Here is a 23,434-nt window from a genome sequence, read left to right on the forward strand (position 1 = left end):
GGGCAGAGATGGGGCTCTCCTTAGCCACAGCTGAAGCTATTTACAATCTTTAATGCTCTAATCAGGCACCGCAGGAGATAACAGTAACCCCAGTGAGGACACTGGCCCTCAAAAGGGCTACAAATCCAGATGTGTTACAGACTAGCACTCTCTGGAACACTGCTATGCTACCATGGACGCAGTGTGCACAGTTTGCCCTGTTCTGGATTACAAGGAGGGCTGCTGTCCTCACTGGAAAGGCCTGGGCAAAGGGGCACTATGGCATGGAGGGGCTGCAGACTCACCGTGCCGTCTCCCCCGCACGCTAGGATTCGGAGGTTGTGGACTTTGCGGTATAGCTCCAGCCTGCAGGCAACAGAGAGTTTGAGGAGGGGAGGGGAGAGGTACTGAAGCAGCTGCCTCACAGAGCCATTGGCATTCACAAAGCCACAGCCATGTCTCCCTCCAAGAGCTGGGGGAAGAGCTCTCAAGAAGAATCTTGGGACACAGATGGGGGAGAGAAGGGTGCTGCCCCCATTACTACTCACGCCTCCTTGGGTCCACCCTGGCTGAGGTCGAAAACTTGCCGTGGGTTGAGATACCACATGAAGGATTGGATGATCTTGGCTCCCTATGGGGAGAAGAAAAACTTTAGGTAATATTGAGCTCCCAGTGGACAGCAGAAGGAGGCATCTGGTCCTGCCTGGGGCAAGCTAAGACAACACCATTCTGCAGAGGGCAGGCATACCCTGGCTGAGCTGGGCAGCAAACTAGCATTGTGGGGTCTTGTGCAGCTGAGACATCACCAAAACGATGATGAGAGCTCACGACTCAAATGGCAATGCCCTCACAGCGATGTTTTCTTAGACATACCAGACAAGGCCATACCTGATTCCCACCGCTCTTGGGGTTCACAAACACCAGCAAGGGCTTCATGAGAGGAGCTGGCATGGGCTTGATGACAAAGGGTTTCCACCTCCCTTCCTGCAAGAGATATCATAGATCCTTCAACAAAGCTGGGGAAATGCAAAGTGCCAGCTCCTGCTGAGCCCTAGCATCATGCAGATCAGAAGCAGGAGGAAGAAAAATCCTAGCGGCCCCATAAACCTTGTATCTGGGATATACCCTGCCAGCAGGCACCCTCCCTCCAGCTCAACCTCCTTAACCTCAGACCCAGAAAAGCCCACTTTTATTCCCTTGCTCCTCATTGTTCAGTCCCACTGTCCTTCCAAGACAAGATCATTCCCAGTCCCCTCATACCTTACCTCGGCCCCCTTTTTGCTGGATTTCCGCTTGAATGATGTCCTCTTCTTCTTCTTACTAGATTTCAGAGGATTCTAGAGAGAAAATAAACAAACACAAAAACTCTGTGAGGAGCCACTGGGCAAGTGGGAACTGTGAAGGAGCCCCAAGAGCTGAAGTGACTTACCTGGGGTCGCCGGACCCGCAGAATCCAGGTGGGAGGAACGACAACAGCAGCGTGAGCCCCCAGTGAGCAGGGCTCTTCAATGTGTTGCAGCATGAAGCATGATACTTTGCTGTGATACTGGCCAAGGAGAAGACAGAGAGAAAACTCAGCTGCTCAGTTTGCTGGGCACAGCCACCATCTCTCCTCTCAGGTACCCCATGCCAACGCAGGGAGTGCTGGATGACACCATGCAGGAATTTTGTAATGGGAAGGCAATGAAGAGAAAGTTTCTCAAACGAGCTTGCAAATATCATAGTACAGCTTCTCCCAGCAGGAGGAGCTGTTAAGGGCAGGCTGCAGAGCAGCAGCTTGGGGAGTCCCAGCAGAAAGCAGAGGTCATTAGAGCAGAACCAATAGGTTCTAGGGGAGATTTGCTCACCGCTTGTTTGCACCATGAACAGCTGATGGCTACAATCTCTTTGCTGTGGAAGGCAAACTTCTGCTGAAAACCCTATGGAAGAAAGGGTAAGAGGCTTAGGGAATTCCTGCAATTTCCTACCATCCAACAGTAAGAGACATTAACGAGGAGAGCATGCCTGCAGCTGGAGCCCTCCAGATCCTGTCAGACAGTCCTAACAACCACAACAGCACCAGGGAGGCCACTGTGCTCTGTAGGGGTGTCCTTATTGCACAAGGAAAGCATGTCAGGAAGACAGCCTTTTTAAGGATTAGTTGGGCCCAGGGGAAGAACTACTCTATGTGGGAAGCACTTACATGGTGCTTCACTGAGCAAAGCAGGGCATTTGTCTTGGTTTTGCTGCCAAACACGAATGGTGGGGTGTCCCTGATTCCCAGCCCTGTGAATGTCTCTGGCTTGACCTTAGGTTTCCTTCAGGCTGAGAAAAAAGCTCAAGATACCCTCTCACCTTGCCACACTGCCGGCATTTCCCTTCCTGCCGCCTCCGGTGCACCCAGTGATGTCGGACAACAATGGGCTAAATGGAAAAGAAAAAAAGAAAATTGAAAAGAGTGAAGGGCCCAGTGCATGAGGGGACACAGGAACAGGCAGAAGAAATGGACACAGGCCAGCTAACCTCCACTCTTGCAGCAAAACCACTGCTCATAGGCACCGGCCCCCTACCCTCTGAGAGAAAGGAAAGCTAAAGAATCAGGGGGCAAGAGGCTAAATTAAGATGCTCCAAGAAAAGAGAATTAAAACAGAAGCAATAGGAAGGAGGACAAGGGAACCGAAGGCTGAGAATCACACAAAGCAGAGCCAACAGAGAGTGGGCAAACAGCAGCACATCTCTGTCCCTTAACATCTTTGCCCAGATGCCCTTAGTGTCAGGTGAAAAACATGCTGGTGGAAGGTGTGAAAATCCCTAAAGAGACACAGTTTGTGCCCACAGCAAGAAGATGGAAGTGTTTGCAGCTAAGCAGTGAACGTCCCCACTCCACATTCCTTGAGAAGAGCAGCAACCCCAAAGCCTCCACACCCAATTCCCCCTGCTCTTTCCCCAGGCCAATCCTGAGCCTGCTTCAGTCTCAGTGTGGGCAGCAAGACTGCTCGCCAGCACCTCTGCTCATGGTGGGACTGCAGAAGTGATTGTGAGGGAGTCAGAAGTTTTGTGATGAAGCACCACTTGTCCTAAATCTCATCCTACTCTTCCAGCCCTGGATTGGGAATGGCACTGCAGAGAGAGTAGCAAAAAGAGAAAGGGAGTGCAAGTACACAGGCTGGCATGGCAGGGCCCAATATCCTGCTCCTGACAACTTTTGGGATCATGATGATGAGAGGCAGAAACTGGCAGAAGGTTCGGGTTAGCTCTTGTGTTGCCTCCTCGGAGTGCAGCACATGGAGAGGACGAAGAGTTGTGTTGGCTTTAGTTGATATTAATCCAACAGGAGCAGAAGGAGGGCTATGCCTTGAGCTCAGCTCTGGGTCCAAGAAGGCACATCTAGGGAATGGGCTGAACCTAAAGGGGATCCCTGGCACCACAAAGGCCAGAGAGCACCTGTTTAGGGAAACTGGAAGGAAGAGGCCTTTGAGGAACTGAGAAGCATTAGAAAGACAGGATGGAGAAGCAGAATTTGTGAGGGGGAAAAAAAAAGCAAGAAAGGGGAGGACAAAAAGATTTGTAGAGGTTAGAGAGAAGAAAAATAGAGATGGAAGATTAAGCAGAGGCAGCAAGCCGTTAGCAGAGCCCAAAGGGTAAGTGAAGCACAAATAAGGGAGCTAGACTAAGAGTAATATGGGAAGGAGACATATAAAGAAAGACATAGGAAGAAAAGAAGGTCTAAAGTGATGCTGAAAGCTTAGTTTTGCAAGGTCACATAGCATTTCAAAGCAGGCAGCCCTGTATTTGAATATCCTTCCCCAACTAGATCTGCTTGCCAGCACTGCACAGGGGGAAGCTCTGTTACCAAAATGGCCTGTCACTGAGCCACCCACACCCAGTCCAGAGCACTGCACAGGCTATACTGGCTCCACAGGCTGGAGGATGAAGCATGAAGGCTACAGCTGCTTCCACCAGTGCAGGTCAGCACACAGGTTCCAGGCCACTGCTCATGCCCAGTACATTACAATATGGGCTGAAGGGGTCTGATACCACTACTGTGGGCAACTTCCACTGCCACCTGTGGCACCCAGGTCAGGGCTGAGTGATAAAGCCAGAAATGAGCCCATACTGCTTCCTTCCAAATTGCAGGAGACTTGGGGACCTGCTGCTTGCCACAGCCCCATCTATGTGCCTGGGGACCCAACACAAGGGGCAAAGTTTCTCCCATGAAACACTGTCTGTAGGTTCCCCCCATGCAGATCCAGGAGATTCAAAACATGCAAACCACTGGATGCTCTGCACTGACTGCCTGCAAACTCCTCACTCTTCACACCCAGTCTGCTGCTGCCTTGCAGAGAAACATCCCTTCTACAGCACCACCCCCTTGGAGCAGGAAAGAACATGACGCCTCCACTTGGATGTGTAACATGCTGGCAGCATCTGGTGCCTTTATGAGTAAAGTGAAAATGGGAGATGCAGATGTGGGCAGCGTCCAAGGCACATCTCTCACCTCCCGTATGTTCCGGGATCCTGACTCCCTGAAGGAAGGTTTGCAGCGGAAATTTATCTGTAAGTTGAACACATGACAGGAATCAATAAAACCATTGTACCTGAAGGAAACCTACTGGAATTTACTGCACTAAAACAAGGCCCAGAACCTCTGGAGTTGTTTGCTACTTGCCACAAAACCTGCACGTCTCAGTTACTGAACAAAATGGGGCCTGGAGTCCCAGTCATGCCACCAGATGATCATTTTGGTACTGTCTCCTCAGATGACCCCTCTTTGCAATTACACATTGCAGTTCCCCAATCTTCTTGTGTTTCACTGCCCAAGAACAGGCTGCTACCGTTTTGCAAGCTGCAGGGAGGGCTTAACAGGCTCTACTCACTTTCTCCAGCTGTTCAATGCAGGGTGTATGCACTACGATCTTGCAGGCTGCACATTTACGCCTGGAGAGAGGCTTTTGCTGGAGGGAAAGAAAAGGGGAGACAAAATATATATGTGAATGAAAATACGCAGTGTTCAGAGCCTGACAAGTTCAGCCTCCCATCATACCTCCTTCTTATGTATTGGGATGCAGAACAAGCCCTACAGTAAAGTTAGATACAACCTAGACCTCTTATCTAGTGAAGGAGTCTAAGCATGAGCCTATAGCAGATATTCTCAAGCCTGGCACAGAGCAGAGAGGTATTTTCCCTACTGCCCTGTCCTGCAGTCCTTGTCCTCTTCTGACACTGCCTGAGAGCACCATGGAAGCTGGTCTGGGAGGCACCTGCAGGGTGACAGGCACAGGGTGACATCAGTGCTCTGTGTCATGCACCACAAGCAGGACTGAGCCTGCAAATTGGGAGGGAGGACTGCAGGGGCAGGAGGCAACAGGCCTGCGTCTACAGAGCTCTCTTTTCTTCTCTATTGAAAGGTCTTGGATTCAGATTGTCCTTCCAAGGGTGTGGAATCCCATCACCCTCCCTCTGGAACCCTCCAGGCAAGTGGCAGCCCTGCATCAGGTTCCCATTGCAAACTGAGAACCAGCATTGGCAGAAACTGGGGACTTGGCCCTCTGGTATGGAGAGGAAGGAGGGACACAGTCCCTGCCTGGGCAGCCCCCCAGACCCTTGCATGTCCCCCAGCAGCAGCAGCAGCAGCAGCAGCGTGGCCTCTGTGGTCTCCCAGTAAGGTGACAGCACAGCCGGGTTTGTGGCCATTGCTGGCGAGGTGGGTGGCCCCAGGTGACTCACCAGAAGCTTTGCCATGCAGTTCTGTTCCCCAACGTAGCAGAAGTCCCCAGAGACATTGGTCTCAAACCAGATGTGCTCCCCATAGACCGCAGCCTCCTGAAAGGCACAAGACAACACAAGCTCTGAGAGCACCCCCAGAGCGGCACCTGAGTCCCTAAAATACTTCGTGCAAGGGACAAGATACAATGCTGGGGGTGGGAGGCTGGAGCTAGGTGGAGGCCAGGAGACAAGATGCACACATCAGCTAGGGACAGCTGCAGAGAGGAAACCTCACAAAGCTGCTGTCATGGCCCATCTGTTGTAAACAAGAGGGCCCCAGGAAATCAACTTCAAGACCTACAAACCACCTCTAGTGTCCTGCACAGGGGAGCTGCTTTCATCACCCTGAGAGGAGGCATCAGGGCAAACTCAATGCAGGGGACTCTCCTGAACCAGCTTTTGTTTTTCAGCCTGAAGGTGCAGCTTAAAAACTGCATGGCTCTGCCTGTGAAAGAACAGGAGCTTACTCCTGTTGCTTGGCCCCAGCCACCAGATCTTGGCTGTTAGAAGCAGAAAAGCTGGCAGTGGAGTAGTTATGCCATCCCTCCAGGAACCACCTGTGCCTCCACAGCCTCTCTCTTTCAGCATCAAGTAGCGCTGCCAGGAGCACAGATGCTGGCACCAGCTGGTGGCAATGGCAGAGGCCATAAATGTGTCAAAGTCAGTCACCTGGGAAGCCTCAACCCAGGGAAGAGCCTGCTGCTTCTTGGCCAGGAGCCCATTCTATGCAATGCCCAGCAAAAGACAGTACAACTTACGCTCCAATCCACAGTGCTGCATATCTGCCTCTCCGAGTCGCTCCTCATGGCTAGTGCCGGGTTCGGCTGGGCTACCATGTGCTGGAGACTGGATTTGGCAATAGCTTTCCTGGAAGACACAAGAGGGCTGGCTATTAAATATATATGCAAAACACAACCTGCTTCTAAGATACAATGTGAGGCTGGAGCAGAAAAGTCTCCTCAGGACCAAGTGGCTGGAAATTAGGTGAATTTCCATCCCAGCTGGCTGAGAAGTACCTGTTCCTGTGACATAGTCCTGTGGGATGAAGAGGTACTGGCCATGTTGCTGACAGCTCAGCTCACCCTGTACCCAACAAAAGGCACAGCCTGGGCCTGCTAGGTTAATGCCCTCAGAGCTAAGAGTTCCATTGTAAAACACCCTGGGAGTGTCCAGGGAGCTGTGGTGGTGAGACTGCCTTTGCACGGCCAATCCACAGCCCCTCTCCAACAGTCTCCCTGCATCTCTCCCACACCAAGGCACCTCAGAGCCTGGGCTATTTCCAGACACCAGTACAACTGGCCAGAATAAAAGCAGCTGTTTGTTTACAGCTAGTGAGCTTCTCCCAGATGTGCTAGGGTGGAGGTAATGAGCAGGAAATCCAGCCAGCAGGACAAAGTGTGCATCTTCAGCCAGTAACCAGGCCTACCACATTTCTCTGGTCCCAGCCTGGCAGAAGACACCCACAAGCCCCAGGAACTGCACCGAGAGCATCAATGGCAGAGCTGGCCCGAGTGGAAGATGCTCAGGGTACACCAGCAGCACTGCAAGACACTGATGGCAGCCAGGGCCAACGGCGCTGAGTCTCTTCCCTCCTTCCCCACCAGACCTGGGTCTGCAGCCCACCTCTGCCCTCCCCAAGGCATCGCCTGCTTGCACGCTGCCACCATACATACAGCAGCCGGGGGCTCCAGCCGTCCGGGGCGCTGCGGCAGGCGGGCTCCGGTCCCAAACCCTCGGCGAGGGTGGCAGGGCGGCACCTGGTTCCGGCCGCTCCTGCAGAGCGCTGGGCCAGCAGCCGCGGGTGGCCAGCGGGGAGCAGCCCGGGCTGCGGGGCGTCGCTGGAGCGGCGGCGCTGGCTGAGGCGGCGGTAGCGGCCCGGCAGGCCGTAGCCAGCCCGGCCGTGCGTGGCCTCGGTGGGCAGGCGGTGCGAGGAGGCGCGCCGCAGGCAGCGCGGGCCCCGCGACAGCCGGGCCGCCTGCAGCGGCCGCGGCTGGGGCAGCATGGCCAGCCACGTCTCCTCAGCACCGTGCTCCTGCTGGGCCTGCTCAGCTCCCGCTGCTGCACCGCCGTCCTCTGGAGACTCAGACCTGGAGCTGTCAGTGCCGTGAGCCCTGTCCTGCTCCTCTCCCGTGGGAACGAGGCCGGCCAGGAGCACGGTGGGACCCAGCAGCTGGGCATCAATAGCTTGTGTCTGGCCCCCGCGCTTCTTCTGCACGGCAAACCTGGGGCTGAGGCAGGGCGGCGTGGTGCTGGAGCGGCGGCGGGTGCCGGGCCGGCGGACCAGGCCCAGGCAGGAGAGCGATGCCGCTGGGGTGCCGGAGCCACGGCGGCACTGCGCCAGCGAGCTGGAGGGCAGCCCCACCTGGGAGCGGCGCCTGACCTTGCCCGTGGGCACGGCCACCACGCTGCTGCGCCGCGGCCCTTTCCGCCCAAAGTGCCGCCTAAAAAAGGTTTCCATTGCATCCGGATGGTGGCTGTTAACAGAGACCAGGAATTAAGTAGGCTTGCCCATGAGTCCAGGCCAGCTGTGGCTGTCAGGGCAAGGGGACAGTGGGAAGCAGGGGACAGAGGGCTGAAGCAGGGAGTGGGAGACACGGCAATGCTTCCTGAGGTGTGTGGTAAGGTGTTGCTCCCCACAGCTCTACTGCTCCACAAGTCTCACTGCTCAGCCCAGAGGGCTGCAATGGCAGGGCAGGTGCCACCACCTAGCTGGGACCCTCTGAATTCCCTGTTCTCCACTGAGGACAGCCCCTGTGCACTCCGAGATGCCAATCAGCCCTGGCACCCCAATTACCCCTGCCACTCTCCTGATGCTGATCCACCTGGTTTCCCCACAGGAACCACTCTGGCTAAGCACCAGTCCCACCAAATTTGCAGCAAATTGAAATGAACTCCTTGTGAGTCCTACAGAAGAAAATTAACCAGGCCAGTAAAACCTGGGCAGGAAAATTTGGTAGAAGAGGTCTGGGAGAGCTGGAAGCTCGGAGAGGCTGGAGCAGGACAGAGGAGAGCTAGGAAGATCATCCCATCTGTCCTGAGCAAAACTTCCCTCTCATGGGAGAAAGAACTTTATGGAAAGCTCGTGCTTTCCCTGCCCAGCTCTCAAAGCTTCACAAGCTGCCTGGATATTGCAGCAGTCTGATGAAAGCCACAGGTGGAAGGTGCTGCAACATTTTCAGTGGCAGTGGCTTAGCACACAAAGGCCTGAGTGGAAGGAGCTGAGTCTAGTGAGCTCCAGTGCTCCCTTCCTCCAGAGATAGTGCTTCATTTCCCACCCTTCAGCTGCTAGAGGATTTATTCAAGGCAAACTTAAAACAAAAAACCACCAAAACCCACAGCTTGGTAGAAGCAAACTTCTTCAGTTGTTCCCAAGGCAGGGGACTCGATCATGGCAGCCTGCAAGCACACACAAGCCACCACCACTCCCAATGATTTCCATACTGTGCAAGGCATCTCCTCTACCCACCACAAGGGCTTGGACATGCGGTTCACCACACAGACTGATATCTGCTCCCCTTCTTCTATCTTCCTCCCTTCCCATGCTCTTTTACACTTTTCAGCAATATCAGAGAACCTTCAGGATATCACTCTGGCCCAAACTTTCAATGACCCAAGGCCCACACAAACAGGTGAATTTATCAGAAGCTTCTTCCCTTTTTATTTGGGAAATGCACATAAGATGGGACATAGGTTTTATCTTCTGGACAAACTGGAGTTTTTATGAGTTTTCTTTTTAATAGATGAGTACAAAGGTGAGTTTGTATTTCTGGAAAAGACATGGCTTGGTTTGGTCTCCTCCAGCCTTGTAAACAAGGAAGCCAGCTCTTCTGTTTCTACAGTCTTATCACCATGCCTGTACTCAGTAATGTAGGGGAGGGAGGGAGAGAGGGAGGGAGGGAGGAAGAAGAAAGGCCAGAAGAAAGGCAGGAATGAAGGCAATGGCCTCCAGAGAGCAGCATCAGGGCAGCTAAAGCCTGGCTGAACTGAAAGCAAAGCCAAAGCATCACCTCCTCAGAAGTATTTCTCAATTCCTACCACTGGAAGCAATGCAGGCAGGTACTTGGTCACCAGAAGGTTCAATCCACCAAAGCCCATGCAGCTTTGCAGAGGGCATCAGCATTTTACTGATGATCCTGCTTCCAGCCTGTTCCCAACACTGCAGTGCTCCAATCATGTCCCCTCTCCTCATCATGTGCAGGATAATGCACAGTAAACTGCATAGAATCAGAGAATCTAAACTTTCCCTACAACTGGAGGCCATTTCCTCTTGTCCTACCACTTGTTACCTGGAAGAAGAGATTGACTCCACATCTTGCTACAACCTCCTCTCAGGTAGTTGTAGAGCTCAATAAGGTCTCCCATGAGTCTCCAGCTCCCTCAGCCATTCCTCCAAGACTTGTTCTATAGATCCTTCACCAGCTGTACTGCTCCCTGGATGCACTCCAGCACCTCAATGACAGGAGGAGGGCCCAAATCTGGACACAGAACTCGAGGTGTGGCCTCACCAGTGCTGAGTACAGGGAAACAGTCACTTTCTAGTCCTGCTGGCCACACTATTACTGATACAGGCCAGGATGCTGCTGGCCTTTGTGGCCACTTGGCACATGCTGGATCATGTTCAGATGGCTGCCAGTGAGCATGACCACTGACAGGTATTAAAAACTGTCTGAACAAATAAAACCTATTAAAAAACACAAGTGAGAACACAGGATGTGGCACACTGCAACAGACCCTTCTGGCCAGCTTTAGCTCCTAGGGGAGACATACTGACCAAGGGCACCTCAAATGAGCTGAATGGCTTTTCCCTCCTGCCCCAGATATTCCACCAGCACAAAGCTGCTATACCACTTACTGTGTTGCTGCTGTGGGCAGGAAGACCTCTTAACACAGCTTCCTTCCTTTTTCCACCAGTCTCATGAGGAAACCTGCTAGAACAACCTTGGTTTGACATTTATGTTTGAGCACTAGCTGACTACAGACCTTTTTATCTTCAGGGCTGTCTGTAAATGGCAGGCAGAATCAAGCTCTGACCACCAGTGGTGAAGGTTATTACAAGACTGCCATCTGACAGCCCATGACAGCAGCATGGTGCAGCTCAGATACGCTGGGTGTACATATCCCCACCTCCTGCATCTCACTTCCAACCTGAGCTCCAAATGGTGTATTGCAGGTGTGAGAGCTGCTGCTGGTGGAGCAGATGGACCAACTGCCAGGGCTGCCCATGGTTGATATGCATTAGCAGAGCTGTGTGCAGAGCAGCTGGGGAACCATGCACTAGGAAGAGAGGAGCCCAAAAAGAGCTAAGCCCTGGATGCTCTGGGCCTAACACCAGCACATTAGTGGCATCTCCACTGTTTGTCACTGAGAAAAGATGGAGAGGAGCCAGCACCTGCTGCTGCTCTACAGACCATGTTACTTGGCTCAGTGAGGTAAGGAGGCTGGATGGGGGCAGCCTGGCATTTGCAGGGTGCAAAGGAAAGGAAGTACTGCTGCATGTACTGGGATATCAACTCTACTTATGAGCAGATACACACTATCATTACAATCTCCTTCTGTGAATAAGGAAGGAGACAGCAGCTCTGCTCTGCTCATGATCTGCAATCAGAGCTCTTGAAAGGTGGGGTGTTTTTTATTATCAGACTTCTCAAAGCATCCTACACATCCTGCCTGGCTGCTGAAGCAGGAACATGTCCAAGCAAGATCTAAACACCCTTGGAAAGCACATCAGGAATGGAAGAGGAAAAACTTGCATCTTGTAACTGCAGTGGACATACAGCTTGTGAATCAGCTGTTATGGAGAAATGTCTCCAGATATCCAGCAGCTATCCCTCATCTGGTGATGGTGGCTCCAAAACCAGACAGGATGACTCTTAGGGCAAAACATGCAGTGTTATGTCCCCCATGACATAATCTTTGCCTACATCAGCAAGAGAATATGGATATTCAGCTCCACTATTCTGCTTTGTTTCATTGGCCTTGAGCAAACTCCTATGTACCATATTTAACAGGCTCTCAGTGATAGGCAGAGGGATCTTGTGCCAGACACCTTCTTGGCTTTTCCTCCACATTACAATTCCCTTTGTCCCTCCAGCAGCCTGGTCTATTCCTGCCAGTGCCCAGGAGCAAGAGAGATCTCAGGTTACCTTCACACAGTGACAAATCTGGCACCCCTCTCCTGGCACCAAAGGAGGCAAGAGGACCCTACTGCAGGATGTTGCTGGCACTAAATGCACAAGCCTTGAGCCACAGAGAAGTCTGGACACAATAACACCATCAGCTCCTCCTGACCTTTCAGCAAATCTCCAGTTAGTCGACTGGAAAGCATTTTTTCCAACCACGGGACTACAAGGGAAACAAGTCCGAGAGCTTTGCCCTGTTCCATGACGAGCACCTGTCCTGATGGCAGCTGGCTGGATTCCTGGCTAGCTGTGGGTGCTGGGGAGCTGCTGTGGCACTAGAGCTGGCAGAGTGTGAGCAGGAGCCCATTTCTTTTTACAAGCTGTCTTCTCCTGGCAAAGACACTTGACTCGTATAAATCAGCCAAAAGGAAAGTGTGTTATTAATAGCCACTCCTGTGTGACAGCAAGATCTCCTGGGCTTCTGCCTCCCTGCCTCCTCCCTGCCAGGGCACTGGAGGGACTGAGGGGCCCAGGAGCCCATCTGGAGAGCTGCTGCTCATTCCTACCCTGCTGGCACACTACAGCCTCTGTTTCCATCACAAGCTTGCACACCCCACACTACCCTTTCAGTGCTCTGATATTCAATCTTCTCATGTACACTACTGTCCTCACACCACCCCTGCTGAGATCCTGTCCCCATTCTCCCATCCTGCTTCCCACGCATCATCACTGACCTCTCCCCTCCCTGGGGCTCCCCAGCCAGGCTTCTCTGACCTTACAAGAGCAACCTGCACAGATGAGGTCTGCTGAGGAAGGTGTCCCTGTGCCAGATGGGGGAGGGAAAATGCTGGTCAAGATGTGGGGCAGCCCTCAGGCTTTGGTTGCAGTGAGGTGTGCAGTGATCAGCAAGTTCCCAAACTGTGCACTTTGTTTCTACTCAGAATTTCCATTCCAACTGTCATCTGTCCTACCATCACGCAAATGAAACAGAGCCAGGAGCTCCCCCACGCTGGGTCCAGTATGAGCAAGGAGATGGAGCTACCCCCAGCACAGGGGCAGGGAGGCTCCATCTAAAACGTGAGCCTTTCAACGCACCATGAGGGGTGAGCTATGGGCTATGCTTATCTATTTTAGGATTCATACGCTTGACCTACTGCAACAAGTGCCAGCACCTAATGGGCCACTTGCAGGCTTCTGAGCCACAGGACCATGGTATCCCCAGGGCAAGGAAAAGCACATCCTCAGTTGCACTGTCACCCTGCAGAAGAGGGGGTTACTGCTGCAAACATAAGGCTTCCCCTCCAGGCTGCAGAAGCCAGTTTCTGATCCTAGCACTCAGAGGGCAACACAACTTATCTCTCAGTGAGTCCTGGGTCTTATCAAGATGAATTCAGACCTCTCTGCTAGTGAGGAAGCAAGGCAAGTGCTTAGAAACCAGCTGGTGGTCAGATGCATGCAGCTGCAGAGAACCTCCTCCCAGCCCTGTGGTCCCTGATGTCCCTGCATGTGCTGCATAGGGGTCCCTGTCAGGGCTCCTGGGCATGGACATGAGAGCAAGGCATCCCTGGCAATATCTAAGCACGCTTGCCAATGTGCTCAGAAGACTGTCAGTGTCACTGGGCACTCTGGGTGGCCAACCTGGAGGTCCCAGGACGCCACTGTTTCACAAGGGACAGGCAGCTATGTCAGTGTAGCCTCTCTGTACACATCTTGTACGTGGCTGAGCAAAAGCACAACTCACAGCCAGTCAATAGCTGGGAACACCACAGGAAGGAGATACAGCCTCTAAGATGCATTCTCTGAATGGACAACATTTAAAGATGCAGCACCAGAGACCAGCAGCTGCTTTGGGGTGGGACTGTAGCAAGGCAAAGAAATGAAACACAACAGTTTGACAGTTTGTCACGGTAGGCTTCTCCAAGTGGCAAAGCCAGGTGGAAGGACACTGCCCAGCCATGCCTCATTCAAAGCAAGGCAAAAGCCATCCGACCTTCATGCCTGGCCCTTCACAAGAAAATGCTCACATTTGGTTTGCTGGGAAGAACAGGGGCTGGGAGCAGAAGGGACTTTATAAAAAGTTTCTTGCATTTTCTCAACACCCTTCTCATGGCAGCTGCATCCCACCTCACCCCAAGCTCTGCATGATGCTGTGCTGCCATCTCCTTTTCAGGGCAAACGTGAGATCTGTTTTAAGGCACATCTGCCAGAGTAGCTCAGATCCTCCGCAGAGGCTTCATAAATTGAAGAGTTTGCCAGCCCTAGCATACAGAGTAATGTTCCCATTACAACAATGTGATTTCCTTCCCAAAATCCATGGAAGACAGTGTTTTATCTCAATTTAAACCAAAACCATCTCCTTGGAGCCTCCTGGACTGACTCTGGGCATTTATATCCCTTGACAACTTTCCACCATCATAATGTTATGAAGTTTATATGCCACTACAGTAAATAATCTGCCTCCTGGCAATCAAGAAACCTGACAGCACTGATGTAAACAATCTGTTGCTGCATTTGGCTGAGGAGCTGAACAGCAAGACTGACAGCCTTGAGCCATGAATTAATCAGGGCTGAAATTCAGAGGGTAAGCCACCACCGTCAGTCTGGTGCTGGGGCTGAGGCTGAGCAGGGGTCGGGGGAGAGGCTGGCCACACAGTTTCTATTTTAGTCCCATCAGCAGGACCAGCGATGCAGGCTGGGAAGGACTTGGAGAGTTTCTTCTCTCTCTCTCTCTCTCTGAGCTTCCTTTCCAGAGCGACATACATAAAGCCAAGCAGCAGGGGCCTCAGCAGGGTATCCTGGTGGTTTAGGTACCCAGAACATGGCTTCTTTTGCAGATTCCCATTACCACACCCAGTGATGGTCCTCTCCTTCAGTACACATAGCTCTGCTCCTCACAAGGAGGGACACACTATTTAGAGGGTGGTCAGTTCTGCAGCCCAGCTGTTTGATCCAAACTCCCAGAGAAGTCCCAGCGTTTTTCCCCAGCACACAAGGACAAAATCCTGGCACAAAAATTACTACCAGCCACAGTGCTGCCCCAGGCAGGGCAATACACAGTGTCTGCCCAGGGCAGCAGCCCCAAGGAAGAGGCAATGAACCTTGTGTAACAACAAAGCTGCAGTGCGGCAGATCCAGAACACAGGCAGAGATTCCCAGGGCTAGTAAGATTCTGCACTTCCCAAAGCAAAGCCAAGAAAACCTCAGGCATTCCACAACAGGCATTGATCACTGATCAGAAAGATGGGACTCACATACCTCCCTCCAGCCCACAGCAGGGATTAGGAAGAGCATCCCACTGCTCCTGGCATAAGCAGGGAATCACAGTGCCACCAGCACCAGAGGATATGCCCAGAGTCCACAAGTCTCTCCTACTTTCCTAAACTATCCCAAAGCAAAGCGACTGAGGACTATCTTCTGCTACCTGCAGATTTTCTGCTGCCACCCCCATGCCACATGGACTGGCAGGATGAGAGCAGCAGAATGGGTGGCTGGAAATACACCACTGGCAGAGAAACCCCATAGAAACAACAGCCAGGCATCACTGAGTGCCACGGCAGCTGTGTTTCACAGCCCCCTGCCTGAGCCCGGGGCACTGCTGTGGATTGGCTTGCTCCAGGCTCTGGCAGCAAACAGAAGCAAACTTGAGGGTCTTGGGGATGACTCTGGGGTCTGCTCCCCCTGCCCTTCACAGTGGTCTGGAACCAAACGCCATACCTACAAACTAAGAGCTGTCTCTCCTCCCAGGGTCCCTCCCATCCCCCACCCAGCACAAACAAAAGCAGGAAACGTGAGGGAGAGGGACGAGCAGGATAAGGAAAGGGGAGATAGTGGGCGAAAGCCCCCGTGACCTGATCCGGAGCGGCGCAGGGGTCCTGCAGGTGCCGGGTGGGTGGCAGTGGCCGCGCCGCAGCGGCGGGCCAGCCCTCCCCTCCCAAGTCCTAGTTTGGAGAGAGCGCTTGGCTTCTCCCTCCGCTCCTCCCCACGCTGCAAACCCTGACAGCGCTGGTTAAAATAACCAAGTGCACTTCCTCTCCGAGCGGCCCCGAGGCCGGCTCGCCCCCAGCCGCAGGCGCGTTCACCGCAGCGGGCCCGGAAAGAGAGGGGTCCCCACAGCACCAGCTGCTCTCCCACACTCAGCGGCAGCTCCGCCATGGCACAGCTTCCCTGGCAGCAGCAAGGGAGGACACCAAAGTTGGCGATTCCCTCCTGCCTCCTCAGAACCTGGATAACAGGGTTTGCGTGGCTGATAAGAGTCAAGCTGCCAGCCACGGAGAGCCTGTCTTCATGCATAGGAGGTAACTTGCTTCTGAGTTAGTCTTTGGTCCAGGCAGGCCCCACAGATGTCTCGGGAGCTTTTTGTCTCCCCTCATTGTGAAAACCCTCCATGGGACCTCTCATAGCCAGGCTGGGGACTTCCCCGTCATGCTTCACCACTGTCCGGGTTCCCCAGCTGCCTCTAGGGATCTGCTCCCAGCCAAACACAACCCGTCTCCCTTCTGGGGGCCACAAAACCCATCTCCTCTTTGGTCTTTGCAGAGACAGGAGGGAAGGTCACGCCAAAGGCCAGCTCACTCCTCGATGCATCACCAGCTATTGTTATTTCGGTCATTTACCCGGGGATGGCAGCCGATAGCCACACACAGGCAGCAGTGAGTGAGTCAGTCGGGTGGTTGCAGCTGAGACCTCGTCCTTTCACACCCTGCCCCCTCCTGCCTGCCCCTTCTCCTTGCCTACATGTCATGGCTAAAATTAGACAGCTCTTCTCCTCTGTCTGTAGGAATGTGTGTGTATTTGGACTGTGCCCAGTGCTCCTCGGGGCCTGAAGCGGGACTACAGTAACACAATCATAACAAAATGTCACAGAGGCTGCAGCCAGTGTGGCAAAGGCAGCCAGCTGCCTTCCCCGATGGGTGTCTTGAAAGCAGTTCACAGGAAACCATTCCCCAGAGGGTAGCCAGGCCCAAAGGCTGAGCTACCACCATTGCTGTCATCTCCATCATGGCAGAAAGAGCAGTGTGAATCAGTGGGAGAGAAGGGTGGGGAGGACTCATAAGGAAACTCATCCATTGCCAAAGCTGCTGAGGATTGCATTCAGCCCTTTTCTCATAACACCAGAGGAGAAAGGGAGCTGGAGATACCCAGAGCAGGCAGGAGGTGTTCACCCTGGTCAGTCCTCTTCCCCCTCAAAACTGGCAGCTGATGAAGGATGGAAGGTTCTGCCTCCTTCCCTACACAGGAAATCTACACATCCTTTGGAATTCCCTTCCCACTGCCAGGAAAGAGACAGCTGCCACTAGCAGTCAAGCAGGTCCCAGCACTGTCACAGCCCCAGGGCAGCTACGCTGCCAGCTGTAGAGGGGTCTCTAGGAACAGGCCCCAGTCCATCACTGTTAAGACTCACTTACTGGGACTGGCAGGATGTTTTATCAAAGTGAAAATTTAAAATGTGCTGCAATTCATCAATTATTCAGAGCAAAGTAGCCTGATAAGAGATACGTGGTTCCTCACCAGCCCCACTTCCAGCCAAGGAAGCTTAGGACAGAATCACAGAATGATTTGGATTGGAAGAGACTTTAAAGGGCATCTCATTGCAACCCCACTACCATAGTCAGGAACACCTTCCACTAGACCAGGTTGCTCAGAGTCCCATCCACCACTGCCAAGGAGGATTCAAGTTTCCAGCTTGTCTCCAACTGCCCCATGCCCACTCTGCTCTTACTGTCCGCTGTGGTCTATGCATAGCAGAGACTCCTGCTGATACCACTTGCTGCTCCTCACAGTCACCACAATCCTATCTCCCTCCTGGGCTGGCAGAACCTGGACTTACAAATGGAAACAGCCTGGAGGGGTAACCACGGTGGATTCCAGGTGACCCCAAAATCCCTTCCAAGTCAATCTGACCACCAAGAAACCAGGTCACTAATTCTCCAAGTCCCTGGAGGCAGCAGGAGCAGGAAGCCTAAGAGCCCTCTCCTCAAGTTCCATCATGCAAACCTTGCTGCCATTCTCCTCCTACCCCCACAACTTCACCTTAACATGCAGACAGGTGAATGAGTTGTGATGGAGACCAGTGGCTCCCAGTGCTGCTGCCACAGGTTTCAGTCTGCTGTGTTCAAGCAGAAACCACTGTTCCAGGCCAAGAGGCTCCCCAGGCCCACGCAGCCCTGAGCAAGACTTTCCATGTGAGGAGATCCTGGTCCCACGCACCTGAAACCACACCACAAGTGGCAGCCCCTGCAGGTGTCTGCAGGGGGGAGCACCGCTCAGCATCCCTGAGAAACCCAGTCCCCAGTGATCTCTCTACACCACAAAGCCTGAGACAGGAAAGACACCTCCCAAGCCTTCATCATGACCCTGTGACTAAGCAAAGCACATGCTGACTTGCCACACAAATGGCATTTGTTGGTTTAACTGTGACCCTGTTACTGATATCACATCTAACCTTTGGTTTCACTTTTTCACCTCATGGCAGCAAGTGACTAAGTCCTCTTCTCCCGCACCTCACATCAAAATTCAAGTAACTCCTTTTCACAATGTTAATGTTGTTGGCTTTGCTGAATTCCAGCTTGTCCCACTGCAACAAGTGGGAGGGTAGGAGGAAAAGTTGGGATTTTTTTCTCCTCCACCTTTTTTTGTTCTAAATGCCCTCAGTACATCTGGTCTTACATGCTGCCTTTTCTTCTTTCATCTTAACATCCCCACATTTGCTAGAATCACTGATGGGCAAAATCAGTGCTTTTTTTCTCCCATCATCCTTCAGAAAGGGCAGAGAGCAGACCACTCTTCCCCTTCCTGAAATGGATTAGCACTTGAGCACAGACCAGGAACATAGGACTGCCTTGCTCTGCTTCCCAAGTTTCTCTGCTCCTCCTCCCATGCCCACAGAGACACTGGGTGTTCCAGAGAAGAGACTTGCAGTGTGGGAGGAGTGACCCAGGCTCCAGGTGCGGATGTTGGGTGGGATGCCATTGTGAGGCTCTGAGTGGTACCAGGACATGCAAGCCTGTGCAGTGGGGAGCTGGCTGACAGCTGCTTTGGCTGGAGGCTTGTCTCTGCACATCAGCCAGCCCATGGCTGCAGCTGACCAGTTTAAGCCATCAAGCTCACCAGCCACTTCAGCCACAGCAGCATAAAAAAGGCTCTATGCAGATGCTTTGCCAAACCCTTTCTTGCAGAAGGGAGGAAAGCAAAACCAGGAGCGATGAGTCAAGGCCAGCAACCCTGCAGAAGGGACATGTCACAACACCCAGCTGAAGTCAGCTGCAGGGAAAGGGCTGGAGCTGCACAGCAGAGCACCAGAGCTCCGAAGAGCGACCGTGCCCTCTGGTGTTCAACCCGTGGCTCTTTGGACCTCTCCAAAACTCATCTGCCTCCCCTCTGCAGAGCACTAACTGGCCACACTCTTGCTCCCAACCACAGGACTCCCTAGTAGCCCTGGGACAAGATTTTTGTATCTACAACATCAGACAGACAAGAGACAGAGTGGCAAACTCAGAAAGGCCCAGGATGCCATGCAGAGAAACTGTGTAGCAGAAGCCAGGAAGAGCAGTAAGGGTCTTCCACTGCAGCCCTCACATACGTGCAGCCAAATTCTGACCAGGCTGATGTGCTACTCTACAAAGACCAAGGCACAGGGAGCCTAGGAGTGGAACCTGAGACTTGTCCCTACCTTCACATCTCCTCAGGAGCACCTGGGAGTGAGGTATTGGCTAGCCCTAACACCATGGCAAGCCTAGGAACTAGCTCCCACACAGCAACTATGTCCCAGCAATGGTGATTGCCCCCCAGGCCCTGTTTTTCCACCATTTCTGGCAGATATAGCCTTACTGAACTTCAGACTGCTTCATCTAAATTTTATTTTTTATAATTATTTAATTCAGTGATTTAGCTAAGCCACCCTCAGTGCTGTCACCTTAGGTCTTCCAAGCACTCAGCATGCACTGAGTCTAGGTGCTCATGCCCACACTGGTTAGGACATAGAGGAGGAAGAGCTCAACTGACCTTCAATCCAAACTCCAGCTAAACAGAAGCTGCCATGTTAGTCGATCAAAGTCCAGCAGCAAGCTGTCCTCTAGAACACAGTTAGTGACACAGGCATGAGGCAAGCAGCTCGGCTCTTGGTGGCCTTGGTTAGTACAGACACAAGAGGGTGAAGTAGGGTGAGATGCGGGTGGGAGGGAGGAGAGCTCTTGAAATGTTGCAGCAGCTGCTGGGACTGCACAGCCTGTGCAAGCCAATAAAAATACCACATACTTATACACCGCTGGTCGGTGCTTTATCCTCCTGGATCCCCATCGGCCGGGCTGGCTGCCCTGGAGACAAGGGAAGACACCTTTGTGGGGCAGGTGGAGTCTAGGGACACAAAGAGAGTGGTCAGCAAGCCATGAACATGCCTGGCTGCTCAGAACACAGCACTATCCTCCCCCATCCCAGTTTTGCTGCCCCAGTGTCATCTCTCCACCACACGTGGTCTCCCCTTGCCTTGGCACTTGCAGATCCCAGGGGCTCCAATGGCACCTGTGCCACCACCCATGCTGTCAGCCATGGAGGTCAATGCTGGCAACATGCCCACGAAGCTGGAATCAACAGCACCCTTCTTCCCTAAAGAGCCAGTCAGCAAACATGAAGCACCACACTCCTGTGTCTGTAATACTAACCCAGCCCAGTTCAGGGTCACCTCCAGCCCAACCCAGCCAGCTGTAAGAGGGCACACAACCCAGGGACCAGTGTCAGGCTGGCTCAGAAAGAGAGCCCTGCTTCCTGTCCTGTTTCCCTGTGCTGGTCTGGTTCCTGGCTGCCTTCTTTCACCTGGACTGCAGGGTCCCGGCATGGATTTGAATTTCAAATAAATCATGAAGGCACTCTCCAAGCCTTGCACAGAGGAGCATTGTTTGGGCAGGGCAGAGCAGTTCACCTGTTCCCAACCCTCTGGCCCCTGTGCATGGGCATCGACCTTTAGGAGCCCTGACTACCACCAGCCAGGGGCTGAGAAGCAAAGCTCTTGGTGACCCAGTGCAGATGGGAAGTGCCATTCTTGGGACCCCTCTGACACTCACCCCCACCACATCTGCTTCCTCACTCATTCAATCAACAATAAAACTTGTGGGCTGGTAACACTGTTTGAACCCTGGTGGGGGATCCTCAGCAGTAGCCTCTGCTGGAACATCTCCTGGCCCCATGCCGACCTGCAACCCTGCCAGGAGCTGTACTGGGCAGCAGGATACCTCCTTCCATGCACCCAAGCAGCTCTCACAGGACAGGAGCCCTGTAGTTTCATAACCCTGCCATCTTCCAGCCTCACACACAATCTCACACAGAATGCAGAAAACACCCACCCACCCCCTGCCACACTTCAGCAGTGGCAGCTGCCATATGCTAGCTGCCAGAGTGCCCCACGCCATGTCCTCGTGTGGTGACCTCCAACTTGGGCAGTAAGAGGCTTAGCCCTGGATCTGAGAGGCTCCTGGCCAGAGCCAGGGTGGCAAGGCAGGACGACGTACAGATAATCGGCCCAAGTGGGAACTTTCACACATAGGGGACAGCACGTGGCCACCTTGCATGGCCCCTGCTCCCTCTCTTGGATGGCTGCAGGCCACGGCCAGAGGCTGGGAGCTCAGGAGGAGGTCCAAGCCACCCTGGGTACTTCCACCCTGTGACTCTTTATCCTCATCCCATGGGGGAATCCTGCCCTAGAGTGGAGGTGGGGCCCTCCACAGCCAGTGGGGAGCAGGCAGCAAGGAGTGCCCCTGCTCTCTGGCTCTGGATCCACACCTGGGCTGACACTCGCAAGCAATGGCATACACATTTCCTGTGAAAGCCAAGCTGCACCAAAACAAGGGGAAAACCTTCTGCAAGAAGGCTCGATGTTAGTTGCCCTGACTTCCTGGGCCAGCCAGCTGGGACACAAGACTTTCTTCAAAGGCATAGCATTTACTGGAGACAGGGCTGCTCCAGCCCTGCAAAAGAGATGAGATGCCCTGGGAAGCAGGGAAAGGGAGACAGGGTGAATGGAGCTGGGAAAAGGGCAAACACTGAGTTCTTGCCTATTGGTGCTGGGTGGGATTTTCACACTCTGGCTGGGTTCCCCCACGTGGGACTGGGACTAGAGCCTGCCACAAGCTGGTATCCTGCAATAATGTCACAGAGCCAGCAACAGTCCGTGGGACACACCAAAGGAATCTCCCACCAACACAGGGCACACGGAGGACAGGGCATGAGCCAAAGGGTGGGACTACCTCCAGCCAGGAGGTAGTCTGCTCCCACAGTGGGGCCTTCCCACCAGTGCCATGTACCTGCCATACCTGCCACCTGCACCCACAGCTCGGGCAGCATGCTGCAGTCTCCCCAGAGACAGGTCTCTGGTTTTCACAGCTGGGCAGCTTCTCTGAAATGGGGCAAGCTTAGCTCATTTCCCCAGGCCCTGAACCACTGGGAAGAGCTGACAGCCCTCAGTTGGGCAAAGCTCAGCCAGACTATTTCCACGCTGGGAGCAATGGTCACAGGTAGAAACTGGAATTGACAGCCTAACCCAGACAGCACAAACTGCCTGGCAGCCAGGGCTGAGACAGAAGGCCCATTAACTCCTACTGTCTGGGACAGCATGGAGTGGGAAGAGATCCTCTTAGACCCTCATCTTGGCACAATGAGGAAGAGGTTCACCTGGGGGCAGAGTTCACAGTTAAGTACAAAATTAGCACCCTAAGGCATCAAGCCCTGAATGCAGGCAGGAGGAGAACGGCACAGGGTCTAACACATGCCTCTGCTGTGGACAGGACTCCATCCCTGGGCACCGGCCTGGCCAGTGCAGCCTCCCTGCTTGTCCTGGCACAGCTTCACCCTCCACCTGGCCTTCTGATGGGGAGAAGAAGAAAGCGTCCCAGCTCCCAAACATAGATTGCAGCTGCTGCTGGATCTGCAAGTTGCAACAGAAACACAGAGTATACTTTTGTATTACTGCAGAGCTGGCCTAGGGAAAGCTCAGAACTGCAAAGACAGAGCAGAGCCACTTATCCTCAGAGCCTAGTGCCAGCTCAAGAACCAGCAGGACAGGTTTTCCCTATTTCCACAACTAGCCCATGTTGCCAAGCCAGATCTACACCAGAGTCCCTACCTCCAAAAGTCTCCAGCAGAACCCATTCATCTCCTGCCAGTACCCCATTTCTTCCAGAAAAGATTGTTTGTGGGCCCAAGGGTCAAGGAGTCTTAGCCTGCAGCCTTTGTTCCACTTTTGAACTCAGCATCTCAAAGTCAGCACTGGTTTAAAAGAACCAGCAAGCAAGTGAATGCACAGCTGAGATATAACTGAGGAGCTTCAGCTCACAGAGTTACCTGGGAAAAAGAAAAACGAGCTCCACTAAGAGCAGAGCTGCAAGTTAAATTTAGAAGCTTTGCCAAGTCTCTCGGGAGACTATCTGCTCCCCAGGCACTGCACGATGAGTGAAGGAAATCCTACACTGTGTCTCCCACCACCTGCCAGAGCTCAGGTTGCCTTTTGTGAGAGCATCGCCCCCATTGCAGAGGGTTGGCCTCCCCTTAGGAGCATCTCCTTAGTCCCCAAGAGGACTCACACAATCAACAGCTCACAAACTCTC

The 23,434-nt window shown here is 53.2% G+C and overlaps 1 protein-coding gene across 5 annotated transcripts in view; it reads right to left on the bottom strand.

The window, feature by feature from the left end:
• The window catches only part of DGKZ (diacylglycerol kinase zeta), a 46,897-nt gene that overhangs the window by 17,951 nt on the left and 5,512 nt on the right, over positions 1-23,434 (bottom strand). For 2 of the 5 annotated variants that reach the window (XM_056492948.1, XM_056492947.1), the window contains exons 2-12: positions 6,483-6,591; positions 5,686-5,781; positions 4,836-4,913; positions 4,457-4,513; positions 2,314-2,382; positions 1,827-1,898; positions 1,409-1,525; positions 1,245-1,316; positions 868-963; positions 528-610; positions 285-345 (exon numbers count right to left, since the gene is read on the bottom strand). In XM_056492948.1, the coding sequence (XP_056348923.1) occupies positions 285-345; positions 528-610; positions 868-963; positions 1,245-1,316; positions 1,409-1,525; positions 1,827-1,898; positions 2,314-2,382; positions 4,457-4,513; positions 4,836-4,913; positions 5,686-5,781; positions 6,483-6,591 (910 nt within the window). Of the gene's footprint in view, positions 1-284; positions 346-527; positions 611-867; positions 964-1,244; positions 1,317-1,408; positions 1,526-1,826; positions 1,899-2,313; positions 2,383-4,456; positions 4,514-4,835; positions 4,914-5,685; positions 5,782-6,482; positions 6,592-7,397; positions 9,005-15,691; positions 15,777-20,096; positions 20,190-23,434 lie in introns of those variants that run through there. The other 3 variants (XM_056492944.1, XM_056492949.1, XM_056492946.1) reach the window with 3 other exon arrangements.

The sequence above is a fragment of the Oenanthe melanoleuca genome, chromosome 5 (genome assembly GCF_029582105.1).
Source record: "Oenanthe melanoleuca isolate GR-GAL-2019-014 chromosome 5, OMel1.0, whole genome shotgun sequence".
Classification (NCBI taxonomy): Eukaryota; Metazoa; Chordata; class Aves; order Passeriformes; family Muscicapidae; genus Oenanthe; species Oenanthe melanoleuca.